At 42.5% G+C, this 27,384-nt stretch overlaps 2 protein-coding genes and 1 pseudogene across 2 annotated transcripts in view; 2 read left to right on the top strand and 1 right to left on the bottom strand.

Moving 5' to 3' along the window:
* Positions 1 to 27,384, bottom strand: part of LOC137094912 (rho-related GTP-binding protein RhoU-like) — a 277,821-nt gene that overhangs the window by 30,354 nt on the left and 220,083 nt on the right. The window lies entirely within an intron of this gene.
* On the top strand, positions 679 to 11,263 carry LOC132780097 (cytochrome P450 2G1-like; annotated as a pseudogene).
* Positions 16,611 to 25,868, top strand: LOC137097959 (cytochrome P450 2G1-like). The gene is made up of 9 exons (XM_067473452.1): positions 16,611 to 16,787; positions 18,116 to 18,278; positions 19,226 to 19,375; positions 19,493 to 19,653; positions 21,552 to 21,728; positions 22,732 to 22,873; positions 23,168 to 23,355; positions 23,482 to 23,623; positions 25,687 to 25,868. The coding sequence occupies exons 1-9, from the start codon at positions 16,617 to 16,619 to the stop codon at positions 25,866 to 25,868; spliced, it is 1,476 nt and encodes a 491-aa protein (XP_067329553.1). The 5' UTR covers positions 16,611 to 16,616.

Below are 27,384 nucleotides of genomic sequence, written 5' to 3'. Positions count from 1 at the left end.
AATTATTGCCTATCTGTAAGCCGCCCTGAGTCCCCTTCGACATAGAGAAAGGCTGGATATAAATATCATAAATAAATAAAAATAAATCAATACTTAGGTTAGCATGTATTTATTTATTTATTTATTTACAGTATTTCTATACTGCTTTTCTCACCCCTAGGGGGACTCAAAGCAGTTTACACAAAACTGACAAAACTTCAGTGCCTTACATTGGACACTGACGCAATGCCAAACCATAACAACCACAATAATAAAACCACAATTAAACATAAATCATAATTAGACAGTACATAAGCAATCATTAAAACAATAAATAATAAAAACAGTCAATAATAAAAAGTATTTGCATTAAGAGAATATGTGTGACTAAACCTTCAGGTGTCTTGTTGACTTATGGTGACTACATAAATTCCATAGGATTTCCTATTAACTTTCAAGATCGGACAGGATCTGGAACCTTCAAGATATTTAGATCCGAGGCAGAAAAAATGTTTGCTTGAATCTGCAACACTCATTTCTAGCCCAAGGAAGAGCCTATTCTTGACACTCCAAGGGTGGAGATTGCAAAAAAAAAAACAAACTTGTTTTTCTCCTAAATATAAGAGACGAAGAGACGAAACTGGCTTGTTTCGGTTGAAAGGAAAATACATGTATGTGTCAAGATTGGCGTGCAGTTGAATGTTCAGGCTATTCACCATGGAGCTTGAATGGGTGCTGAGCATCTCATTGGGCATTTGCCTGGTCCTCGTCTCTGCATGGAAATGGAAACACAAGGAGGTGAGGTTTCCACCTGGCCCAATGCCCCTGCCCTTCCTTGGCAACCTACTTCAGCTGAACCCCAAGGATCTACCCAAGTCCCTCTTGGCGGTGAGTTTTGTCATCTCTGCCATGGAAAAAATGGGATTGGAAGGTCTGCATGTTTTGATATTTGAGTGTTCTTGTCCTTCCCTTTTCATCTTGATAGTATGAGAACACTTTGAGAAAAGTCCAGAATTCAACCTGTGCGAGCATCTCATGGACAACTGGGTTCCTCTGAGGAGCCCACAGTTTGGCTTAAAGGGAATTCTTCTCTCCCCCTTTCCTTATAGCATGTGATACCCAAATTTACATTTCTTCTGAATGCAAATAGTCCATATAAACTTTATGGTTCATCCCTACTGATAGGTCAGTCTTCCATTAATTTGTTCCAGCTTAATTTGTGTGCAACACAGAGTTCTGTCCTTTGCCTGTCCTGGATCCTGTCCTATCAAAGGACAAGGAGAGGGGTGGATTGCCTGAGGAAGTGTAGCTAAACAGGGGCAAAAAGAGGGTATTGCCCTCCCCCAGTAAAGACCCTACTCCCTCAAAGGAAAATTTCCTTCAATCCCCAGATTTCTAATATTGCAGCAATTTAAAGCTTTGGCTGAGGTATGTAAGATTTTTTTGAGTCTACAGTACATATTTACAGGTATCATGATGCTCATGCAAGTAGAACAAACACGAATCATAGAATCATAGAGTTGGAAGAGACCTCATGGGCCATCCAGTCCAACCCCCTGCCAAGAAGCAGGAACATCTAATTCAAAAACCCCTGACAGATAGCCATCCAGCCTCTGTTTAAAAGCCTCCAAAGAAGGAGCCTCCACCACACTCTGTGGCAGAGAGTTCCACTGCTGAACAGCTCTCACAGTTAGGAAGTTCTTCCTAATAATGTTCAGATGGAATCTCCTTTCTTGTAGATTGAAGCCATTGTTCTGCATCCTAGTCTCCAGGGCAGCAGAAAACAATCTTGTTCCCTCCACCCTATGACTTCCTCTCACGTATTTATACATGGCTATCATGTCTCCTCTCAGCCTTCTCTTATTCAGGCTAAACATGCCCAGCTCTTTAAGCCGCTCCTCAAAGGGCTTGTTCTCCAGACTCTTGATCAATAGAGTCACCCTCCTCTGGACACATTCCAGCTTGTCAATATCTCTCTTCAATTGTGGTGCCCAGAACTGGACACAGTATTCTAGGTGTGGTCTAACCAAGGCAGAATATGGGGGTAGCATGACATCCCTGGATCTAGACACTATACTCCTATTGATGCAGGCCAAAATCCCGTTAGCTTTTTTTGCCACCACATCACATTGTTGGCTCATGTTTAACTTGTTGTCCACGAGGACTCCGAGATCTTTTTCACACATAACGTTCTCAAGTCATGCATCCCCCAGTCCATCTCTTGGCATTTCATTTTTTCTACCTAAGTGGAGTATCTTGCATTTGTCACTGCTGAACTTCATTTTGTTAGTTTTGGCTAACACTTTTTAAACTGGAGAGAAAACCTTTGTAGGAATCTCAAGGTTCTCCTGTCCAACTTTATGGTCAACATACATACGCCTAGAAATTCCTTGAGACTATTAAGTATATCCAAAAAAGGCAAACCTATGACTGTAGAAGGTTGACTATAAAGGAAAAATCATTGCGAGGATTCTTATTTGGCAGATAAAGCTCTCTTTCTGTTTTCTTCTCTACCCTGTAATTACACCACTGGTTTTCTCCATCCATGCTGTGTGTGATTTATATTTCCAATAATTTCAGCCACACATTTTATTTAACATTTTTTCTGTTGTCCTCTTTTTTTTGCAGCTGAGTCACAAATATGGTCCAGTATACACTTTGTACCTGGGCCCCCGACGGGTTGTGGTTCTTTGTGGGCATGAAGCACTGAAGGAAGCTCTGGTGGACCATGGTGAACAGTTCTGTGGAAGGGGAAAGATAGCTCCTGTTGAACGGACCTTCAAAGGTTCGGGTGAGTGGACTAAATCTAGTGTAGCTTCCAAATCATGGCCACAATCCTTCTTGTCTGGTTACAAAGGCCCATATCACCACTCCAGGGTTCACAATGGTGCTGTGATAGTCTCTTTCCCACAGGGTAGAAAGAGGGAAATTTAGGTACCACTTATGCAGGGAGGCTAATTTAAGTACGAGGGGTATGTTTTAAGTAAGATCTGTTTTGTTGTAGACACTAGTAGTTCGTGCGCATTCCGCAACGAGCGCATGTGTCGTGTACCGGAATGCCTCAGGAACAACTGTGCTCAGTTTCCACTTTGTAGCTAACCTGTACGGTTCTGTTCTGTGCTTTAAAAATGTTTAAGACTATCAACTCCCCCGCCGCATGTGAGGTTCGCTCAGTGATACGGTTTTTGTCAGCAAGGAACCTGCCTGCTGCAGAAATTCATCAACACATTTGTGAAGTGTACAGTGATACTGTTATGAGTGAAAGCAAAGTGCGTAAGTGGGTACAACAATTCAAAGATGGCCGTGACAACGTCCATGATGAGGAGCGCTCCGGTCGCCCTTCTTTGATTACAAACGATTTGGTGGCTTCAGTTGAAGCGAGGATTCGTGAAGAGAGTATTTTAAAATTTGTTCAGAGGTATGATAAGTGTTTGAACAAACTTGGCAACTAAGTCAAAAAATAGAGTGAAGTATGTACTTTCTGAAAATAAATTTACTTTTTTGAAATAAACTTTTGTTGTGTACTTATGTTCAAACAGACCTTACTTTAAAAATACCCCTCGTAATTTATGATGCCATAAAAATCTCCAGCAGCATGCAAAAGAATGAGGAAGTACTCCATCGGTGTCACAAGTGGACAGTGAAGCGACAGCTCCTCCGGTGGCCAGAATTCAAACATACCCTCATGAAGCTGGAAAGTTAAATAGCCTCTGTGTCTTTTTATATATGTTGTGTATCTGTGGCATTGAATGTTTGCCATGTATGTGTGCATTGTGATCCATCCTGAGTCCCCTGCGGGGTGAGAAGGGCAGAATATAAATACTGTAAATAAATAAAATAAATAAACATTGCTTTTCTGTTCCATCTGGGGAGGAACTCTCCAGTGCATACCTGCAACCACAATAAACTCCAATAACTCTGCCTCCAGGAATTGTTATGGCCAATGGAGAGCGCTGGAAGAAGCTCCGTCACTTCACTCTCGTCACGTTGAAGAATTTTGGGATGGGGAAATGCTCCATTGAAGAGCGAATCCAGGAAGAAGCACAGTATCTGCTAGAGAAATTTAGAAAAACCAAAGGTTTGTGTTGACCTTGTCTAGCTCTTTCCATTGAGTTCAGAAACGAATATTGGAAGCTTTCATAGCCAGGGTAAAGCAAGAGTGGCAACCACTAACGGCTCTTTCTTTTGTGCTTTTTCAGGTCTGCCATTTGACCCCACCTACCTTCTAAGCTGCACAACTTCCAACATTATTTGCTCCATTGTCTTTGGCAGACGTTTTGAGTATGAAGACAAAACCTTTCTCTCTATGTTGGATCTGACAAACAAATTATTTTTTGAGATGAGCACCCCTTGGGCAAAGGTAAGAAGGCACAGCTGAAGGAAGGGGTTTTTCTATCCAAAGACCAAAGCAGAGTAACCAGTAATGAGAAGAACGACCTCTGCAGAAGATGACAAATAAAATAGAGGTGCAAAGAATATTCACTAATATTCTCATGCAAAAACATATAGCGGTACATTGATGAGTGTATGACAATGCAAACGTGTAGAGCTTGATGCACATTGGCACTCCCTAGCTGGTATCCCAATGTGTTTTGAATCCAGCTTGAATAGGAGACATAGAGTTGGAAGGCCAACAAAGGTCATCCAGTTCAACCCTCTGCCATGGCGAAACACACAATCAAAGCACTCCCATTAGATGGCTAACAGCCTTCTGTTTAGAAACCTCCAGTTGACTCAGGTAGCATATTCCACTGCTAAACAGGTCTAACCATCAGGAGGTTCTTCCTAATGTTTACATGGAATCTCTATAGTTTGAATGCATGGCTCAGTGTCCTAGACTTTAGAGCGGCAGAAAACGAGCATGCTCCCTCCTCAATGTGACATCCTTTCCAATATTTAAACATGGCTATCATGCATCAGAACTGACCACGGAACAACAGACTGGTTCAAGATTGGGAAAGGCGTACGGCAAGGCTGCATCCTCTCACCCAACCTTTTTAACTTGTATGCAGAACACATCATGCGATGTGCGGGGCTGGATGAATGCAAAGCTGGGGTGAAAATTGCTGGAAGAAACATTAACAACCACAGATATGCAGATGACACCACCCTGATGGCCGAAAGCGAGGAGGAGCTGAGGAGCCTTCTAATCAAGGTGAAAGAAGAAAGCGCAAAAGCCGGGTTGCAGCTAAACGTCAAAAAAACCAAGATTATGGCAACAAGAATGATTGACAACTGGAAAATAGAGGGAGAAACCGTGGAGGCCGTGACAGACTTTGTATTTCTAGGTGCAAAGATTACTGCAGATGCAGACTGTGGCCAGGAAATCAGAAGACGCTTACTTCTTGGGAGGAGAGCAATGTCCAGTCTCGATAAAATAGTGAAGAGTAGAGACATCAGACTGGCAACAAAGATCCGCCTAGTCAAAGCCATGGTATTCCTTGTAGTCACCTACGGATGTGAGAGCTGGACCTTAGGGAAGGCTGAGCGAAGGAAGATCGATGCTTTTGAGCTGTGGTGTTGGAGGAAAGTGCTGAGAGTGCCTTGGACTGCGAGAAGATCCAACCAGTCCATCCTCCAGGAAATAAAGCCTGACTGCTCACTGGAGGGAAAGATACTAGAGACAAAGTTGAAGTACGTTGGCCACATCATGAGGAGACAGGAAAGCCTAGAGAAGACAATTATGCTGGGGAAAGTGGAAGGCAAAAGGAAGAGGGGCCGACCAAGGGCAAGATGGATGGATGACATCCTTGAAGTGACTGGACTGACCTTGAGGGAGCTGGGGGTGGTAACGGCCGACAGGGAGCTCTGGCGTGGGCTGGTCCATGAGGTCACGAAGAGTCGGAGACGACTGAACGAATGAACAACAACAACAACATCATGCATCCTGTTAGCATTCTCTTCTCCAAGCTAAACATACTCAGCTGCCTAAGACACTCCTCATAGGGCACAACTTCCAGAACATTTACCATTTTGGCCCATCTCTGGAAACATTCCAACTTGGCAATGTCCTTCTTGAATTGTGGTGCCCAGAGTTGGACACACTCTTCCAGGAGAAACTGACCAAAACAAAATAGAGTGGGACTAGAATGCTTTTAGAACATGGCCATACAACCCATTAAACTTACAGCAACCTAGAGTGGGACTGTTACTTCCCTTGGAAGAAGATGGAACTTTGTGAGAAAGCCAAAGAAGATTAAGACAGAAAGAAGGGATAGAATTGAATGTGCTAAAAAAGAAAATTAAAATTCTCTACCAGTCAAAATAGCAGCACAACAAGGGGCTTCAACACCTTCATCCGTATACTCTACTCCTATTAATGCAGCTTGTGGTCTACTCTGGGCCCATCCAGACAGGCCCATATCTCATGATCTGTCTCGGTTTTACCGGAGGAGTCCAAATGATGGCTCCGGTAATTCAGAAGATAGATATGGATCTTACCAGGTATAGGCCCTATGTGTATTGAGCCTAACCCTAACCCTAACCATGTCACATGATTCCCAGGCCCAATCCACACAGGCATCTTAGTTTTTGAAGCTCCAGGAGCCCAGAAAACAGAGAAAACAGATAAATCCCCAAATTTAGGTCCTAAAACTTAACTGAAAACCACACACATAGCCTGCTTGTAAAGTTCTTGGTCCACTAAAACGCTGTGTGAAGAGAAGGGGAAGTGGGGAGGGATTTCCTGTGCTTTTTGGAAGCTCCCATCCACCAAGGATGCCTTTCTTTTTTAGCATCCCTGTCCATGGGGTAATGCTTAGTTTTTCTCTGACTTTACGGTGCCATTCTACCGACGGAATCTCTGTTTTTGCAGTTAGGATCACAGCCATAATTATTTTTGCACAGAAGAATTTCCAGTTCGAAAGTTTGCAACATTCCCCACCCCCAAAAGATCCTAAAAGTATGCAAAAATACTCTACTCTTACCCAATGAGGAGAAACCTTACCCAATGAGGAGAAACCTTTTTGGAGTCTCAAGGCCATTCCACACAGCCATATTATCCAGAATATCAAGGCAGAAAATCCCACAATATCTTCTTTGAACTGGGTTATCTGAATCCACACTGCCATATATTCCAGTCAAAGCAGAAAATATGGGATTTTATTCAGCTGGTTCTTGCATATAGGAACAAAATAAGCAAGGAATTTACACCCTGACAGGAAAAAGGAAAAGAAAAAATCTCAGACGATTTTTATTTTATTTTATTGCATTATTTTACCAAAATGCATGAGATTACCATTTTTATGCTGCTCGTGGATGAAAAAAACAATAACTTTTGCTCTTCTTTCTAGCTGTATGACATGTATTCTGGCATCATGCAGTACTTGCCTGGGGGAGACAGTCGTATCTACAACCCCCTACAGGAACTGAAAGCCTTGATTGATGAAAGAATCAAAATCAACCAGGAGACCTTCAATCTCAAAAACCCGAGAGATTTTATTGATTGCTTCCTGATTGAAATGGAGAAGGTATTACTTGTCACCCAAGGAAAAAAGGATGCAGTGTTAAAGTGGAACTCAACTGGATCTATTATTTGAGTTCTGGAAACTGGGGAGGATGAAGAGGAAAACGGAAAACACCCAGATGATACAGATTTTCAATGTGTAATTGGCCTCCACAAGTTTGATTAATATTTTTTCTTTGGGAATCTCTAAGTCTTTCTATGTAATTTGGCTCCAGGGTGACCTTAGAGTTGTGGTGGAGGACCTAGAGATTTCTAGAGTAAACCTTTCTCTAAGCCAGTGGTTCTCAACCTGTGGGGACCCAGGTGTTTTGGTCTACAACTCCCAGAAATCTCAGCCTGTTTACCAGTTGTTAGGATTTCTGGGAGTTGAAGGCCAAAACATCTGGGGACCCACAGGTTGAGAACCACTACTCTAGGTATCGGTAGGTGGAAGTTGACCAAGGAGGCATGTTGAAAGACCTAGAAATTCTGAGAGATGTGTTTTCTCAGATTTTTAAAAAAAGTTTTCTTGAATTTGTGGGTCTTCTACTTTCATGGGGTTGGAGCACTCCTAAACCCAGAGCTTACTATATAGTTTGAGGAGCAACTTAGAATGTTCCTAACCATCATTTAGGACAGTGGTTCCCAACCTTTTGTCCTCCAGGTGTATTGGACTCCAGCTCCTAGAAGTCTTGGCATTTGGTTAAGTTGGTTGGTGCTTCCTGGGTTGAATTCCAAAATACTTGGAGGACCTATGGTTGGGAACCACTGGTTTAGAGCAGGCATCCTCAAACTGTGGTCCTGCAGCTGTTTGGGCCTCCAACTACCAGAATTCCTGAGCACTGGGGGTTACAGGCTTCTGGGAGTTAGAGGCTCAAAGAGTTCTGGGGCTCCTGTTTGAGGATGCCTGGTTTAGAGGAATGCCGCAGAGATTTCTGATGATTTCTGAGGTACTGAATACTTTCTTGCACAACATTAAAAATGCATATGCTCATGATAGGTCATAAACAGGATTGTAGGTTTGGACTGGATAAGATAAGTAATAATATCCTCTGCCATGCATTTGCTAATAGATCGCCTCTTCCTTTATTCTCTTGAAGGAAAAAGGAAACCCTTCCCCTGAATTCACAGTGAACAGCTTGGCCCTCACAGCTCTCAACTTATTCACAGCTGGGACAGACACTGTCAGTTCCACCCTGAAATATGCACTCCTCTTGATGATGAAATACCCAGAAGTGGAAGGTATGAAGGTGGGCAAATCCAAGGGAAATACAAATTTAACTCAAACCAAACCCTGCCTGCTTTTTGATGTTGCAATAATAGTTTGAAATGACTAGAAATATGAGGCATTAGTGCTAGCAAGAGACCAGGATAAATGTACTCAGTGTGATGGTACGCCCAAGCCTTTGGGGAAACTATATTGTCTGGCTTTACTTGGGGGCCCTCTGTGTACCTTCTGTTAAGATTAAGACCCTTAGCAGACAGAGGCACTTTGAGGCAAGGTGAAAAAATAACAAATGAGTTTACTGAAACAAGATGAATAAAGGGTTAACTCCACCTAGGACTATCATAAGGTAGCTTAAAACAATACATTAGAAAAGGAGATTTTGCTGGCTGCAATCATCTCTCTGGAATCTTCTGCCTCTGATGCAAAGCGACAGTTATAAATTGTCTTAATCTTCTTTACTGTGAAACTTAGGCTGGCCAAAAGCTTCTGTTATCCTTTGGAGTGGTGGTATAAAAATACTGCTAAATGCAGGTGCTAAGAATGCCTGTTTTTGGATTGCTTGGCCTAGGATTACCAGACGATGCCCCAAGCCTCTAGTGACTTTAGAAAAGGGAGGAGTCCAGCAAGAGAGCTCTATACAGGGAAATGGAATCGACCAACTAAAGCTGACCTCTGGGGGGTATCATGCTCTACCCAAAAACTAATACAGAGGAAGGTATCTACACTATTCAATAAATCTATGAATAGGGGGAAACTAAAGCAAAGAAAAGGAAAGGGTAGAGCCAAGACTTCACACTCAGCCTACTTTGTTCAAAACTATATAGAATGAAGAACCGATATCTTCAGATCTCACACCCATAGCAATCTTCCAATGATAGAACTCGGTCTGCATTAAATTTCTCTGACTGATTACTCTGCATGATATATTTTCTCAATATCTTTACAGAGAAAGTGCACCAAGAAATTGACAATGTTATTGGTCGCAATCGTGTCCCTGCTGTCAAGGACAGGGTGAACATGCCCTACACAAATGCTGTCATCCATGAGATCCAAAGGCTGGTAGATATCCTCCCTGCAGGACTGCCTCATAAGGTGACTGAAGACACTGAGTTCCGTGGCTACCTTCTTCCCAAGGTAGACTGAAGTGGTTTGTATGCAGTGGGAGGGAGAAAATGGGGTACATCTGTGAGATCTTCATCACTTTCTTCCATCACTCCTTCATTGACAATTCACTTCACTGTCTTGTTTTATCAGGATACTAACATCATTACCTTACTAGGCTCAGCTTTGCATGACCCCAAATATTTCAGTGACCCTGAGACATTCAACCCTGAGCACTTTCTGGATGAAGAAGGAAGTTTTAAGAAGAATGATGCTTTTGTGCCATTCTCCTCAGGTAGGGCTCATTACCATGTTCTATTTGCTTTATACGGCACAGGAGGTTGGCTCTGAAGTCTAACTGCAAACTTCTTTCAAAACTAAGCAGTTAAATCAGACTTCCTTTTTTGTAAATAGTGATTGAGGCACAATTTTTGTGACCATGCAGTTACTAAAAATGGAGCAGTCATGATTCAGTAATTCTACATAAGTGGTTCTCAACCTTCTTGATGCTGCAACCCCTTAATACAGCTCCTCATGTTGTGGTGACCCCCAAACATTAAATTATTTTTGTTGCTAATTCATAACTAATTTTGTTACTGTTATGAATCATAATGTAAATATCTGATATTTTCATTAATTGGACCAAATTTGGCACAAATACCTGATACACCCAAATTTGAATGCAGGTTGGGGGGCTATTGATTTTGACATGTGAGAGTTATTGTTGCTGGGATTTATAGTTCACCTACAATCAAAGAGCATTTTGAACTCCACCAATGATGGAACTGAACCAAACTTGACACACAGAACTCCCATGATCAACAGAAAATACTGGAAAAGTTTGGTGCGCATTGGCCTTGAGTTTTGGAGTTGCAGTGCACCTATATCCAGAAAGCACTGTGGACTCAAACAACGATGGATCTGGACCAAACTTGGCACAAATACTCAATATACCCAAATGTGAACACTGCTGGGGTTTGGGGAAAACAGGATTTTACATTTGGGGGTTGTAGTTGCTGGGATTTATAGTTCACCTACAATCAAAGAGCATTCTGAACCCCACCAATGAAAGAATTAAGCCAAACTTCCCACACAGAGCCCCCATGTTTTCTGATGGTCGTTGGCGACCCCTCTGACACCTCCCTCATGATTCCCCCCTGCCCCCAGGAGCCAATCCCCAGGATGAGAAACGCTGCTCTACATGATAAATCCCTGACTGAAATACAGAATGAAGAACCTTGATCCATAGCTGTTGGTTATTTTCCAGTTCATACTGTACCATTTTACTAACCTGTAATCCTTTGTTTTGTTTTTTTGTCCTGTCATCAGGGAAACGTGCGTGAGTAGGAGAATCTATGGCCCGGATGGAGCTCTTCTTGTATTTCACCACCATCCTGCAAAGCTTCACATTGAAATCCTCTCTTGCACCCACAGATATTGACATCACTCCTCAACAAAATGGCTTTTTAAACGTTCCTCCCATCTATGAGCTGTGTTTGATCCCTCGCTAATCTTGCCATTGGCCCTCTTGAGGATCATGGCATGAAGAGTCTATTTACAACTTTTCTAGTAGATTATGCAATTGTTTTGGTGATAATGTAGAATAAAATATATTTTCTCATAGCCTGCATTTGACATTGTTATTGCCATGTGTATGCACCCTGCTTACAAATGTTAAAAACATTTAAGGGATCCTAGTGTTTAGCCATGGATTAGTGGAATTGGTTGATAACAATTTAATTTCCTAGGAGCTCCCGGTGGCGCAGTGGGTTAAACCGCTGAATTGCTCAACTTGCAGATTGAAAGTTCACAGGTTCAAATCTGGGGAGTGGTGTGAGCTCCCGTTGTTAGCCTCGGCTTCTGCCAACCTAGCAGTTCAAAAACATGCAAATGTGAGTAGATTAATAGGTACCACTCCAGCAGGAAGGTAAATGGTTCCAAAAAGAGTAGGACAAGGATACTCCTTTTGAACACAAGTACTTCTATGAGTATTCAAAATGCTCTTCAGGAAAAAAGGGGGGGGGGAGGAATGAAAATTAAATAGGGAAACTATGAGGTAAGAGCCCTCAAAATAAACAATAAGAAATGAAGGGGTACAAGGAGAAAAGGGGGGAGCTCTTTTAAATGAAGGAGAATGGAAGGATGCCACTGACATGAAAGCGGTTTCCTGATGAGATGTTGTAGTTGTTGTTGTTTTAATAACAAGGAAGGAAAAGAAGGATGGGGAGAAGAAAGTAAAAGGATGAAAGGAAAGAAGACAAAGGAAAGAGGGGATCGCATGAAAGCTTAGAGCAGTGGTTCTCAACCTTCCTAATGCCGCGACCCCTTAATACAGTTCTTCATGTTGTGGCGACCCCCAACCATAACATTATTTTCATTGCTACTTCATAACTGTCATTTTGCTACTGTTATGAATCGTAATGTAAATATCTGATATGCAGGATGCCCATATTTTCATTCACAGGACTAAATTTGGTACAAATACCCGATACGCCCAAATTTGAATACTGAAGGGGTGGGGAGGGATTGATTTTGTCATCTGGAAGTTGTAGTTGCTGGGATTTATAGTTCACCTACAATCAAAGAGCATTCTGAACTCCAACAGCGATAGAATTGAATCAAACTTGGCACACAGAACTCGCATTACCAACAGAAAATACTGAAAAAAAGGTTTGGTGGAAACTGACCCTAAGTTTTGGAGTTGTAGTTCCCCTACATCCAGAGAGCATTGTGGACTCAAACAATGATGGACCTCGACCAAACTTGGCACAAATACCCAATATGTCCAAATGTGAACACTGGTGGAGTTTGGAGGAAATAGACCTTGACTTTGGGGAGCTGTAGGTGCTGGGATTTATAGTCCCCCCCCCCCCAATCACAGCAGGAGGAAGGCTTTTTGTGGGAGCATTCACCATCTGTTTCCAAAAAGAAAGAGAAGGACAGGTGAAGAGATGTTCAGCCTTCTCTGCCAAACGGATTCCTAAGACCATAAAAAATATATGTTTTCTGATGGTCTTTGGCAGCCCCTCTGAAACCCTTCTCATGACCACCACCCCCCCCCCCCCCGGGTCCTGATCCCCAGGTTGAGAAATGCTGGCATAGAAGGAAAGAACAAAGAAGGGGAGGGAAGGAGGGAGGGAGGGAAGGAAGGAAGGAAGAAAGGAAGGAAGGAAAGAGGGAAGGAAAAAGAAGTGATGAGATAGGAAAGAGGGAAAGATATGAAGAGATGGAAGGAAAGAACAAGTGAGAAGTTAAATTAAATCCCCTAAGTTGCCCGGGGCAAGTCAAAAGAGGGTGGGGGAAGGAGCTGAGAAGAGTTGAAGCAGATCTCTCTTGTGAGGGAGTTCCATAGCCTAGATGCAACCATCAGGGAGGTTCTAACACATCCTCACAAGACAATCCTGGGAGATTGATGGGACATAGAGAAAACCTAGCATCATAATACTTGAGCAGAATGATATGGGACATACAGACTTTCAGACCATCAGATGATTTCAGCAGCTTCTTCCTCTGAAATAGAAGCCACAGCACCCAGTAGTCTTTGGCAGCCTCCCATCTACAGTAAGCACTGGCCTGGCCTGATCCAGATTAGCTTCTAAGATTAGACAGGACCCAGGCCCGTAGCCAGGATTTCGTTTCGGGGAGGGCTGAATTTTTTTCAGGGGGGTTTCGGGGGGGGCTGTGTTTCGGGGGGGCTGAGTCTGAGTGAAAGAGGGTCTAGCCTAGCAAACCTTTTGTATTATTACCCCAATACCCCCATGCATATGGGATATATTGAGTATGGTGATCAGATCATGATATGAATAAACATAACAGTTTAAATAATGCACCAGTAAGGCCTTTTCGCAAACCACCATGAGAATTTGGGGGGGGGGGGGGGGTGAAGCCCCTCAAGCCCCCCCCCCCCCCCCCCCGGCTACATGCCTGACAGGACATAGGACCTTTAGGGCAATGGTTCCCAAACTTTGGTCCTGTTTAGAACTTCAAGTCCCAATAGCCTCAACTAGTCTGGTCAAAAGTCAGGAGCTGAAGTCCAAATCTGACTACCCTTCAGATAAGGGGGACTAGATCAGCAACTACTGCAGTTAGAGACCTCAAATTTTGGGAAACTTTTTTACACCTGACTGGCACTACAGCTAAAACTTGAACAAAATTGGAGACATGATGGCGAGAAGGTTTAGACCATTTGGCATGGATTGGCCCAGCTGAAATCCAAAATTCTAGTATTAATTCACTAAACTAGAGGCTTCAATAGTCCATCATCTTTTCTCGTTCTCTACGATTCGGCTGTCCACACCAATAATCCAAACATTCCTTTTCTCAACCCCAGTTATGGATGGCATATTATGATCTAATTGCTTACCCTCTTACCAGCATCAGGTTTATAATTCCATAAGGTTGTCACTATACCATTTTACACTATTATTGTTATTATTTCTTATTTGAATGAAATGTATTCTATGTTTTCACTGTTTTGTAAAGCAAGCAGATAAAACTCATGTCCACACATGCCAAAGTTGGGCCTTGTCCACCTTCAAAGCAGGTCAGGGGTCCCTGTTTTGGACAGATAAGAAAGAATGTTGTTTGAGAATGTGGCTGAGCCAGTGGATGGACATACTCTGATGAGAGGCATCTCTCCTGCAAGCTTTTCCTATTCCATCCATTGCTGCCTGAGCTCAGCTGAACCAGCATATTTTGCTAAGAAGGGCTGATGTTCTGTATCGTATATACAGATTTTTAACCTAGTTACAGAATTGTTCAGTAAAACAATGTAGTCTTAGTATAAAACCAAGTAATTTCTGGCAAGACACATTTAAAAGCAGGCAGCTGCATGGGATGAAAGAGGTCCGTGCAGCTGCTGATCCTGGTGCAAGAAAGATGATGTTGCCATCAACCTTCTGCTAGCAAGCAAAACAACAATGAGAAGCAAAGCCCTATACAAATTCTTCATAAATAATAATAATAATAATAATAATAATAATAATACTTTATTTGTACCCCGCTACCATCTCCCCAAGGGACTCTGTGGGGCTTACATGAGGCCGAGCCCACAATACATCAGCAAAAAACAACAACAGTAATACAAAACAATAAAATAAAACTCATAAATAGAAAATAAACAGTAAACATCAACAATAACACAACATTTAAGAAACCTATGGCTGGGCCAAATGTAATAGTTAAAATTTTAAAAATAATGCTGAGCATGATCAGGTGAAATATAACTAGGATAGAATTTTTGGAGAAAAATGGGGCATGCAGACAATCCTAGATCACTATTTATTTATTTATTTATTTATTCCGGTTACTTCTACCCCGCCCTTCTCACCCCAGAGGGGGAGTCAGGGCGGCTTACAAAGGCAGAATTCGATGCCGGCATCAACATAACAGTAGAATAAAAACAATATAGCAGCAATTAAACAATTAACAATCAGTTTCTGCACTAATAAAGTGCATTTAGGGACATATTGCTGGGAGTTTCCTTATTCTGGGAAGGCACACTGGAACAACCACGTTTTCAGACTCCTCCTAAAAACTGCCAGAGTTAGGACATGCCTAATGTCCTTGGGGAGTGAGTTCCAGAGTCAGGGGGCCACCATCGAGAAGGCCCTCTCCCTGGCCCCCACCAATCTCACCTGCGATGGAGATGGGAGCGCAAGCAGAGCCTCTCCAGATGATCGAAGAGATCATGTGGGTTCGTACACAGAAATGCGGTCATGCAGGTAGGTGGGTCCCAAACCGTTTAGGGCTTTGTAGGTAAGAACCTTGTATTGGTACCGGAAAATGAACAGCAGCCAATGGAGCTCCTTAAAGTCTTTGTTTGCTGGCAGGGGGAGGCTAGAAACATTGTCCACTTTCTGCCCTGTTTGGCAAGTGAATGGATCTCATTGCATAATTCTCAAGGAGTGACTTGAGAAACTTCTGGTGTGAGAGAATTGAAAAAGAAGTGATGATCCGTCTGCAAGGATGTTGTCCAGGGGACGTTGCCTGGATGTTTTGATGTTTTACCATCCTTGTGGAAGGCTTCTCTCATGTCCCCACATGGGGAGCTGGAGCTGATAGAGGGAGCTCATCCACGCTCTCCCCGGATTCGAACCTGCAACCTGTCGGTCTTCAGTCGTGCCAGCACAAGGGTTTAACTCACTGCGCCACCAGGGTCTCCTAATGTAGTTGCATGAAGTAGTTGCTGGATGTAAAGGTGGCATCCAAATCTTTCCAAAACTTGGAAGTCTTTCTGATAGGTCATCTTCTGAAAAGTAGCCTTTTTGATATTTAGCTTCAGTAATCACCTTACTTGTCACATCATTTTACCAGGAGTGGTGTCGATCGTAATCATTTTAGCCCTCAACTTCTCAAGGCAATAATAGGTCAATAGGTAGTAAGGGACTGAGTTTAGATCTTGTCTGTGTGTGCATGTGTATATCTATTACTTGTTTGTTGATTCACAATGCTCCCATGAATTTCACAGGATTTTACTAGGCAAGCAATGCTCAGAGGTGGTTTTGCCATTGACTTCTTCTGATTATACATACTGGACCTAGTTTAGATTTTTTTCCCTCATCCACATCCTAATCATGCCTGACCATACTTAGGTGAGCATGTATTTATATTAGGAGAATGTTTGTGACTAAGCCTTCGGGTGTCTTGTTTACTTGTAATGACCTTGTAAATTCCATTGGATTTCCTATTAACTTTCAAGATCAGACAGGATCTGGAGCCTTCAAGGTGTTTAAACCTGAGGCAGAAAAATCTTGTTTTTCTTCTAAATATAAGAGGCCAAGCTGACTTCTTTCGGTTGAAAAGAAGGTATATGTTTGTGTCAAGATTGGCATCTGGTTGAATGTTCACTTCAGCCTATTCACCATGGAGCTTGAATGGTTGCTGACCATCTCATTGAGCATTTGCCTGGTCCTCATCTCTGCATGGACGTGGAGGCACAAGAAGGGGAGATTTCCACCTGGGCCAATGCCCCTGCCCTTCTTTGGCAACCTACTGCAACTGAACCTCAAGGATATTCCCAAGTCTTTCCTGGCGGTGAGTTTTGTCACCTCTGACATGAGAAAAAGTGGGATTGGAGGATCTGCATGTTTAGTTTCTGAGAATTCCCATCCTTTTACCATTTTGAATCTTAATAGAATGCCTTCACTTATGAGAATACTTTGAGAAAAGTCCAGAGTTCGACCTGGCTAATGGATAACTTGGTTCTTCTGGAAAGCCCACAGCTTGGCTTGAAGGGAATTCTTCTCGCCCCCTTTTCTTATTTGCTGAGCAACGTGTGGTATCTAAAGATGTCTTCTGAATGCAAATTATCCATATAAACTTTATGGTTCATCTCCACTGATGGCTCAGTCTTCCATTCATTTGTTCCAGCTTAATTTGTATGCAACACTGAATTCCGTCCTGGATCCTGTCCTATCAATGGACAACCCAAAATTCTACTATTATTGAGGAGAGGAGTGGGTAGTCTCAGAAAGTGGAGCCAAAAATGAGCAAAAAGAGGGCAGTACCCTCCCCCAGTATTTATCCTACTCTGTCAAAGGGAATTTTCCTTCAATCCCCAGATTTTTAACATTGCAGCAATTTAAATGTTTGGCTGAGACACAGAAGATTTTCTATGTCTCCATTTTGAGACTACAGTAAGGTAAAGTTTCCCCCCTGATATTAAGTCTAGTTGTGTCTGACTCTGGGGGTTGGTGCTCATCTCCATTTCTAAACCGAAGAGCCGGCGTTGTCCATAGATACCTCCAAGGTCATATGGCCAGCATGACTTCATGGAACACTGTTACTTTCTCACCAGAGCGGTACCAATTGATCTACTCACATTTCCATGTGTTCGAACTGCTAGGTTGGCTGAAGCTAGTGCTAACAATGGGGGCTCACCCCGCTCCCCAGATTCAAACTGGTGACCTTTTGGTCTGTGAGTTCAACAGCTCAATGGTTTAACCCACTGCACCACCTGGGGCTCCAAGACAACAGTACATCCTACATATTTGCAGGGATTATGGCACTCATGAATCTGGGGTAAACACAGATAATGTAACACTTTTTTAACTGGAGAGAAAACCTTTGTAGGAATCTCAAGGTCCTTCTGTGCAACTTCATAGTTAACATCCACACACCTAGAGATTCCTTGAGACTATGTTAATCAAATCCATAAAAGTCGAACCTAAAACTGTAAAAGGAAAAGGTCATTGTGGGGGATTCTTATTTGGAGTACAATGTTCTCATTCATTTTTTCCCCCTTTCCACCACTGGTTTTCCCCATCCAGGTAGTCCATGTTGTGTGCGATTTATGGATATTTCCTCTCATTTCAGCCACACCTCTCATGTAGCATTTTTCTGTTGTGTTCCTTCTCTTGCAGTTGAGTCACAAATATGGCCCAGTATTCACATTGTACCTAGGCCCCCGAAGGGTTGTGGTTCTTTGTGGACTTGAGGCACTGAAGGGAGCTCTGGTGGACCATGGTGAACAGTTCTGCGGGAGGGGAAAGGTAGCTTCTGTTGAACGGACCTTCAAAGGTTTTGGTGAGTGTAATGGATCTAGTGCAATGGTTCTCAACCTGTGGGTCCCCAGATGTTTTGACCTACAACTCCCAGAAATCCCAGCCACTTAACCAGGTATTAGGTTTTCTGGGAGTTGAAGGCCAAAACATCTTGGGACCCATAGGTTGAGAACCACTGATCTAGTGTGATTTCTTAATAAAGGCCAAGATCATATATTGTGTGGATACAAGTATCTGTCATCACTGCAGGATTCACTATTGTGCAGTGATAATCCCAGTCCTATAGAGCAGAAAGAGGGAGGAGAAATTCCAGAGAAGTATCAGGCTGTGTTCTCAGAACCATATCAAGAATAAGAACATCTGCCCAAACCTTCTCGGATCTTCTGGAAGTCTAATGGATGATGTCATTGCACTGCAACTGACTTAAATGATCCACACATGTCCACTCATTCCACTATCATCATTTTCATCATCATTTATTTATTAGGGCCAGCACAGAAGATAATGCTAGTAATAGTGTGTCTCGGAAATGCTATCACAGTAAGTCTTAGGAAGATCTTGGATGTTATGAGTGGGAAAAAAGAATAATGAACCCTATAATGACATTTCTCCCAGAAAAAAATGAAATATTCAGATATATATCAGAATCTATGCCCTTAACAGATTACCAATCAAAAAGTGATGGAACATTATGACCAGAATAATTAGAAACTGTGGCCTGAACTTATAGGTAGAATGTGGCCATTAAATTTAATACTAAATGTTAGATAAACATATAGGTGAATTCATTGGTGCAGTGGCTCTGCACTAACTTGGACTAAAAATAAGGGGCTTTGTTGTAGAACTCAGTGAGAGGGCCACTGTCATATCTCTGCCAACATTGCTTTACTGTTCCATCTGGGAAAGAACTCTCCTAGGGTAGGGGACGACCATAACCGTCACAGTGAACTCTACTAAATCTTCCTCCAGGAATTGCTTTGGCCAATGGGGAACGCTGGAAGAAGCTCCGTCACTTCTCTCTCATCACATTGAAGAATTTTGGGATGGGGAAATGCTCCATTGAAGAGCGGATCCAAGAAGAAGCGCAGTACTTGCTGGAGAAATTCAGAAAATATGAAGGTTGTTGTTGACTCTGACTCTTTCCATTGAATGGAGAATATAATATTGACAACATTCCTAGCCAGGATTAAGAAAAGATGGCAAGCAATAATGATTCTTTCTTCTGTGCTTTTTCAGGTCTGCCCTTTGATCCCACCTTCCTTCTGTGCTGCACAACTTCCAACATTATTTGCTCCATTGTCTTTGGTAAACGTTTTGAGTATGAAGACAAGACCTTTATCTCCATGTTAAATCTGACAAACAAAATATTTCTTGAGTTAAGCAGCCCTTGGGCAAAGGTAAGAAGGCACAGCCGAAGGAAGGGACTATTCCATCCAAAAACCAAAGCAGAGTGACCGATAATGAGAAGATCTGCTTCTGTAGAGTATGATAAACACAATAGAGGTGTAAAGAATATTCACAACTATTCTCATGAAAAAATGTGTAAGGCGCACTGGTGTGTATGTTACAAAACAAATTTGTACATTGGCACTCCCTAGCTCAGTGGTTCTCAACCTGTGGATCCCCAGGTGTTTTGGCCTATAACTCCCAGAAATCCCAGCCAGTTTACCTGCTGTTAGGATATCTGGGAGTTGAAGGCGAAAACATCTGGAGAACCACAGGTTGAGAACCACTGTGAGTAGCTGGTATCCCAATATGTTTTGAGTCCACCTTGAATATGTGACATGCCGCCTCATCACAGTGGGACAAATTGCTCCTTTGCAGCACTTTGGGGCCTGCCGAGCGCCATCACATAAACGCAGAGCAGACTCCATCCCATTTACCCTCTAAGCCAGGGGGCAGAATACAGTCCTCCAAAGTCATTTACTCGGCCCTCACCACCACCACAACAACAACAACCCTATCTCATCAGCCAAAAGCAGGCCCACACTTCCCATTGAAATACTAATAAGGTTGTATTTGTTGAAATTGTTCTTCATTTTAATTATTGTATTGTTTTTAAGTGTTTTTTGCACTACAAATAAGATATGTGCAGTGTGTATAGGAATTCATTCATTTCTTTTTCAAATTATAACCCGGCCCTCCAATAGTTTGAGGGACCGTGACCTAACTTTCTATTTAAAAAGTTTGAGGACTCCTGCTCTAAGCACTCAGGAAGCTCTGCATTTTTGGTCCTTTCTTCCATGTGATGGGGGAAAGGGCAACACAGTAATGTGTGTTGCTTCCCTTTCCTCCATCTGATGGGGACAAGGTACCAACACACTTTGTCCCGTTGTCCCCGTCTGATAGGGCAAGAAAGGAGGGTGTGTGGGGTGCCATGAGACACCCTGCATGCCTGCCATTTTGTTAGCAACTGCTAGACATGTGTGAAGAGGTGCATAAACTCATAGAATCAAAGAACTTGAAGGCCAACAAGGGCCATCCAATTCAACCCTCTGCCAAGGAGAAACACACAATCAAAGCACTCCCATCAGATGGCTATCCAACCTCTGATTAGAAACCTTCAGTGGATTTTGAGGCAGCATTCTCCACTGTCAAACAGTTGTAGCTATCAAGAGGTTCTTCCTAATGTTTAGATGGAATATCTGTAGCTTGAACGCATGGCTCAGTGTCCTAGACTTTAGAGCAGCCTTACCCCCTCCTCTATTGACATCCTTTTAAATATTTATACATGGCTCTCATGTCCCATCTCAGTCTTCTCTTTTCCAAGCTAAACATATCGATCTAGTTAAGGGATCCCCCATAGGGCATGACTTCCAGAACTTTTACCATTTTGGCCCATCTCTGGACACATCAATATCCTTCTTGCTGGCCCCACCTGAAAAAGACCCTGAATTTATACAAAAATACTGTAGTCTTAATCTCACTCAATGTGGAGAAACCTTTTCAGGGTCTTGGTTCTTGTATGCCAGAACAAAACAAGTACGGAACTTACATCCTGAGGAGAAGGAAAGGAACTTTTTGTCTGAGGCTGTTGCTCATCTGATTTCTAGTTTATTATTGTCACATGATTATTATTTCCTTTTCAATACAAATGTTTAAAAAGAAAATCTGTTTCTGCATGCAGGAACAAAACAAGCAAGAGATTAACAGCCAAGGGGACTGGGAAATGAACTTTTTTTGGAACTGTTGATAATCATTATTTTTTCTTGCATTTATTTATCAAAATGTGTGAGTATCATTCTTATATGCCTGACAGACAAAAAAAACCAGTAACTGTTGTTCTTCATTCTAGCTGTATGATATGTATTCTGGCATCATGCAGTACTTTCCTGGGGGACACAACCGTCTCTACAACCTCCTGGATGAACTGAAAGCCTTCATTGCTGAGAGAATCAAAATCAATCAAGAGACCTTAGATCCCAAGAACCCAAGAGACTTTATTGATTGCTTCCTCATTGAGATGGAGAAGGTATTTTCTGACACTTAACAAAGAATTTTACCTGAGATCTGGAAACATGGGAGAAAGAAAACACAAATGGAAATACTCAAGTTTGATACAGATTTTCAGTGTACAATTGACCTCCACACATTCAATTAATATGTTTTCTTTGGGAATCTCTTGGTATTCCAGTGCAATTCTGCTGCAAGGTGACTAGATGCATGCTTGAGGGGCTAGAGATTCCTAGAGAGATGTTCCCTCCATTTTTAAAGGGTGTTTTAGAAGGTTTGTAGTTTTCCCACTTTCATAGGGGTCCTGCACGTCTAATCCCTGTGAGAGTAAAAGGCTCACTTAAAGTTGGGGAGCAAGTTAGGGCAATAATGTTCAGCCTTTAGCATCCAGGCAAAACCTCACAGTTACTACCTCATCATATGGGGCTAGAATCGGCAACATACACCCTCAGTCACCCATGGAGCAAGAATCAGAGGCATATGCCAATCCACCCCCAGTCACCCATGGAGTGCCCATCAGACAATGTTGTGCTGGCTCCATGGGTGAAGGAGGGTGAAACTTGCATGCCGCTGCTACTGCAGCAACAAAGGAGGCTTCCCATGTTGCCATAATCTATGAGGGGAAGCTGCGTGCTCCACGCATATTCATGCTTCCCCCCATGGGATCGCCCTCCTGGCAATGTGGTCAATGCAAGGCATGGGTGCCAGATTCCAAAAGGCACAATTATACATAGGAGACCTCCAGCTACTATTGTGCAGCTAAGGAAAGGCATTGTGAAAGGAGGTACAGGATACCTTCTTGTACAACATTGTGTGTGTGTGTGTGTGTGTGTGTGTGTGTGTGTGTGCGTGCATGCATGCATGCTCCTGGTAGGTCATCAACACTATTCTAGCTTTGGACTTCCCAAGACAGATAAGATAAGATTGAAAGATAAGATTGGAAGATAAGATAAGATGAGATATAATAACCTCTGTCATACATTTGCTAGTTTTAGATCACTTCTTCCTTTGTTCTCTCGAAGGAAAAGGGAAACCCTTCCACTGAATTCACAATGAACAACTTGGTCTTCACAGCTCTCAACTTGTTCACAGCTGGAACAGACACTATTAGCTCCACCCTAAAATATGCACTCCTCTTGCTGATGAAATACCCAGAAGTGGAAGGTAGGAAGGGCAATTCAAGGGCAATGCAAATTTAACTCAAACCAAACCCTGCCTGATTTCTGATGTTGCAATAATTGTTTAACATGCATTGAAATATGAAGCATTAATGCCAGCAACAGACCAGGACAAATGCACCGAGTCTATTGTTTGCTAAACTTTACCAACAGAAGAACTGATATCTTCAGATCCCATGTCCCAAGGAAAGTTTCCAATGATATAGTATGACACCCAGTCTGCATTTAATTTCTCTGACAGATTGCTTTCCAGGACATCCTTTTTTCAATATCTTTACAGAGAAAGTCCACCAAGAAATTGACAGTGTTGTTGGTTGCAATCGTGTCCCTGCTGTCAAGGACAGGATGAACATGCCCTACACAAATGCTGTCATCCATGAGACACAAAGGCTGATAGATATCTTTCCTGCAGGAGTGCCACACAAGGTTACTGCAGACACAGAGTTCCGGGGTTTCCTTCTGCCCAAGGTAGACACAAGTGGTTTGTATGAAGTGGGAGGGAGAGAAACAATGAGGATACTCATGTGACCATATATTTGAGATCTTCATCACCTCTTCACTAACAGTTCACTTCTCTGTCTTATGTGTTTCCAGGACACTAATATCATTACCTTATTAGGTTCAGCTTTGCATGACCCTAAATATTTCAGTAACCCTGAGATATTCAACCCAGCACACTTCCTAGATGAAGAAGGACACTTCAAGAAGAATGATGCTTTTATGCCATTCTCTTCAGGTAGGACTCGTTGCCATGTTCTGTTTGCTTTTTACTGCTTAATAGCATGACTCTGAAGTCTGATTACAAACTTCTATCAAAACCAAAAGCAGTTCAATAGAAGGTCCTTCCTTATAAATGGTGATTGAGATACAATATTGTGGCCCTGGTGCCATTCTTGTGAATATGTAGTGTTATTAAAATGGAGTCATCATGGTTCTGTAACTCTCTGAGATCAGAGGTGACTCTCCCCCCCCCCCCCGACTCTGTAAAAGATAGTTCAAGATCAGGGAATTCATAGTTTTGCCAAGGACATCAGGCTGGAATGATCCTATAATCCCCCATCCCCCCCCCCCCCTTTGTGGAAACCTAAGGCTTTCTACATGGCTCCATGGCCCCACATGGCAACACCCCTGTGTCCCAATCTAGTATCTGACCAATTTGGCTATTGATTTATTAATTGGATTCTTTTTTCATGAATGAAACTCCTGTTTTATGAATGGACTCTGACTCAGTGCTCCCATTGACTCTAGTAGGCTCCCCATGGACTCTTATGGACTTCTCTAGGACTTTTATACACTTTCTCCAACCCTCATGAACTTTTATCAACTTTAAAGGACTTTTGGAACTCTCAGAGACCCTGTTGCCAAATCCCTTTGGATTTCCTCATGATTTTCACCAAACTTTATGGACTTTTGGTGAACTTTAGAGGGAAGGAGGGCTGACATGGCTCCCCTTTGACTTTGCATGATCTGTCCCTTATGAATTCCTTGTATGTTCCATTTCCTCATATCATTATATGTGAGTGTGTCTGCATTTTGAAAAATGAAGGAAAATGCCACCTTCTCCATGAATCCAGCACCTCATGGCTCCAGGAAACTTTCCCAATTTCTTGAGCCACTTAATCCCTACACAAAGGACTCAGCCAAAACTCATTTGAATGAAGAATAAATAAATGGTTCTTATTTGATCAGACTTTGGAGGGCAAAAGGCAGACCATCTGAAAAGATAAGACCTATGGACATTTGGATGACTCAACACAAAGGGTATTTTCCTGTCTATGAGGAATTAGGATTTCACCACAGGCTTTCCCATTGTGTCAGCCCAACTGGTCAAAACCAGCCTCAAACTTCATCAATAGATTCCATACCCTGGAAGGAAGAAAACAAAGAATCTAGCCCCTGAACGAGACCAAGATGTTAATTCAAAAGATATCAACAATAATCTTGGCTCAGCTCGAGGGCTTAAGCTATTGCTGATCACTTGGACAAACATTCATCATTTTTAATCCTATCATTTTTTGCTTCTTTCATTGTTTCCCGCCTGGCCCGCCTCCTCCCTTCCCATTGGCTGAGAGGCCAAAGCGGGTCTAGTGCCCTGATTGGATGAGGCGCAGCTTTGCTAACCGCGCCTCCCAGCCAACTGATGACTCCAACCAATCAGCGAGAAGCTGGCAAGGGGGGTAGAAGCAGAAAATTTGAATTTGACAGCTCTGTGTTTCCTATAAAAACTGTAATACTTCCCCTTGTGAGTTATGTCGACTCTTTGGGCAAATGATTGCGGTCGTCATCCGTTCCAGCTGGAATGAAATCAACAATTCGGTGTCTTCTTCTTCAACTTGGTGAGATTTATTGGGAAATTTAGGAAAAATCTTTCTAGGTGCTTTCTGTCTCACCAGGTGCTCGGATCCTCTTTTACGGGTCTGGCCAGCCTCTGCCTTGGCAGGGCCCCCTAAATTCATGTTCGACATCACCTCCATTATGAATCCTTGATTGATGTACAAAATCACAGTCTTGATCCATAGCTGTTGATGTTTTCCAGTTCATGCTGTACCATTTTACAGACATGTTAGCTTTTATCTGATTTTTACTAAAAGGGAGTAGTTATGGTCCATGTTCCCTTCATTACGGTCAATGACCAGCTCAATTATGGTTCTGTAACTCTAGATTCTGAATCCAGAATTATGATCTTCTTGACCAATCAATGTTGATGTCTTACTACTCATACTGTACAACAGGTACCATGCTCTCTCGCCATTTTCCTGACCTGATGGCAATTGTCTGATTTTTTTGTTCTGTCCTTAGGAAAACGTGCCTGTGTAGGAGAATCTATAGCCCGCATGGAGCTCTTCTTGTATTTCACCACCATCTTGCAAAGCTTCTCATTGAAATCCTCTCTGGCCCCAAAGGATATTGACGTCTCTCCCCAACTAAATGGCTTTTTAAACATTCCTCCAATCTTTCAGCTGTGTTTGATGCCACGCTAATCTTGCCTTTTCCCATCTTGAGGATCAGGACACGAAGAGTCTATTAACATTATTTCTAGTACATAACACATTATGCAATTGTTTGGGTGATGATGTTGAATAAAACGTATTTTATCGTAAACACAGTCTGCATTTGACATTGTTCTAGCCATGTGTATGCCCCTGCATAGAAAGGTTAAAAATGGTTAAGACAGTGGTTCTCAGCTTTCCTAATGTTGCGGCCTCTTAATACAGTTCTTCGTATTCTGGTGACCCCCAACCATCAAATTATTTTTGTTGCTACTTCATAACTGTAATCTTGCTATTGTCATGAATCATAATGCATGGATGTATTTTCATTCACTGGACCAAATTTGGCACAAATCCCCAATATGCCCAAAATTGAATACTGGTGGTGTTGGGGGTTTTTGGGGGGGGAGGGGTGATTTTGTCAATTGGAAGTTGTAGTTGCTGGGATTTATAGTTCACCTACAAACATACAGCATTCTGAACTCCATCAACGATGGAATTGAACCAAACTTGGCACACAGAACTCCCATGGCCAACAGAAAAGACTGGAAGGGTTTGGTGGGCATTGGCCTTGAGTTTTGGAATTGTAGTTCACCTACATCCAGAGAGCACTGTGGGCCCAAATAATGATGGATATGGACCAAACTTGGCACCAATACAATATACCCAAAAGTGAACAATGGTGGAATTTCGGGGGGAGGGATCCTTGACATTTGGGAGTTGTAGTTTCTGGAATTTATAGTTCACCTACAATCACAGCAGGAGAAGGGCTTTTGGTGGGAGAATTCACCGTCTGTTTCCAAAAAGGAAGAGAAGGACAGATGGAGAGATCTTCAGCGTTCTCTGCCAAAGGGGTTCCTAAGATAATTAGTAATATGTGTTTTCTGATGGTCTTTGGTGACCCCATCTGAAACCCCTCTCACAACCCCCACCCCCACCCCCCGCCCAGGTTGAGAAACACTGGTTTAAGAGGTCCCAGTGTTTAGCTGTGTATTAGTTGACTTTAACACTTTAACTGCCATGCTTCAATGCTAGGAAATTCTGGCTGCTGTTTTCAGGGAAGACATAAGCAGTCTTTGGCAGAGATACCTTTGGCAGAGATAACTAAAGACTTTGTAAAACTACAACCTACATTAGTCCATTCTGTCTCTGGAAAAATTGATAGGTGTGTAGTATATTTTCTTTTGCAATGATAAATAAAATATCTGTGATGTGGTATTCAACGTGAAGACCTTAATGAAGATATCTGGGACTTTTTGTTTCTACACACTTTTTTCAATTTTTCTGGGAAGAAGATTGCTTCAGGAGGAAAAAAAACAGTTTTTCCCCCGATCTTTTCTGGATTTTTTTTCCAGACTTTCCTATCTCTACCCACATCCAACCACTTCATCACATGCCCCAGTTCCGCAGTGGGTTAAACTCCTGTGTCAGCAGGACAGGTCGCAGGTTCAAATCCAGAGAGAGTGCAGATGAGCTCCCGATATCAGCCACAGTTCCCCATGTGAGG

The sequence above is a fragment of the Anolis sagrei genome, chromosome X, assembly GCF_037176765.1.
Source record: "Anolis sagrei isolate rAnoSag1 chromosome X, rAnoSag1.mat, whole genome shotgun sequence".
NCBI classification, from domain to species: domain Eukaryota; kingdom Metazoa; phylum Chordata; class Lepidosauria; order Squamata; family Dactyloidae; genus Anolis; species Anolis sagrei.
This window is presented reverse-complemented; position numbering and strand designations above follow the sequence as displayed.

What these genes read in the sequence shown, in the direction of transcription:
- LOC137097959 (XM_067473452.1), top strand. Translation starts at nt 16,617, where the DNA reads ATGGAGCTTGAATGGTTGCTGACCATCTCATTGAGCATTTGCCTGGTC. An exon ending in TAAGCAGCCCTTGGGCAAAG is followed by an intron (nt 19,654 to 21,551) that starts GTAAGAAGGCAC and finishes TCTTCATTCTAG; the next exon opens with CTGTATGATATGTATTCTGG. An exon ending in TCCTCATTGAGATGGAGAAG is followed by an intron (nt 21,729 to 22,731) that starts GTATTTTCTGAC and finishes GTTCTCTCGAAG; the next exon opens with GAAAAGGGAAACCCTTCCAC.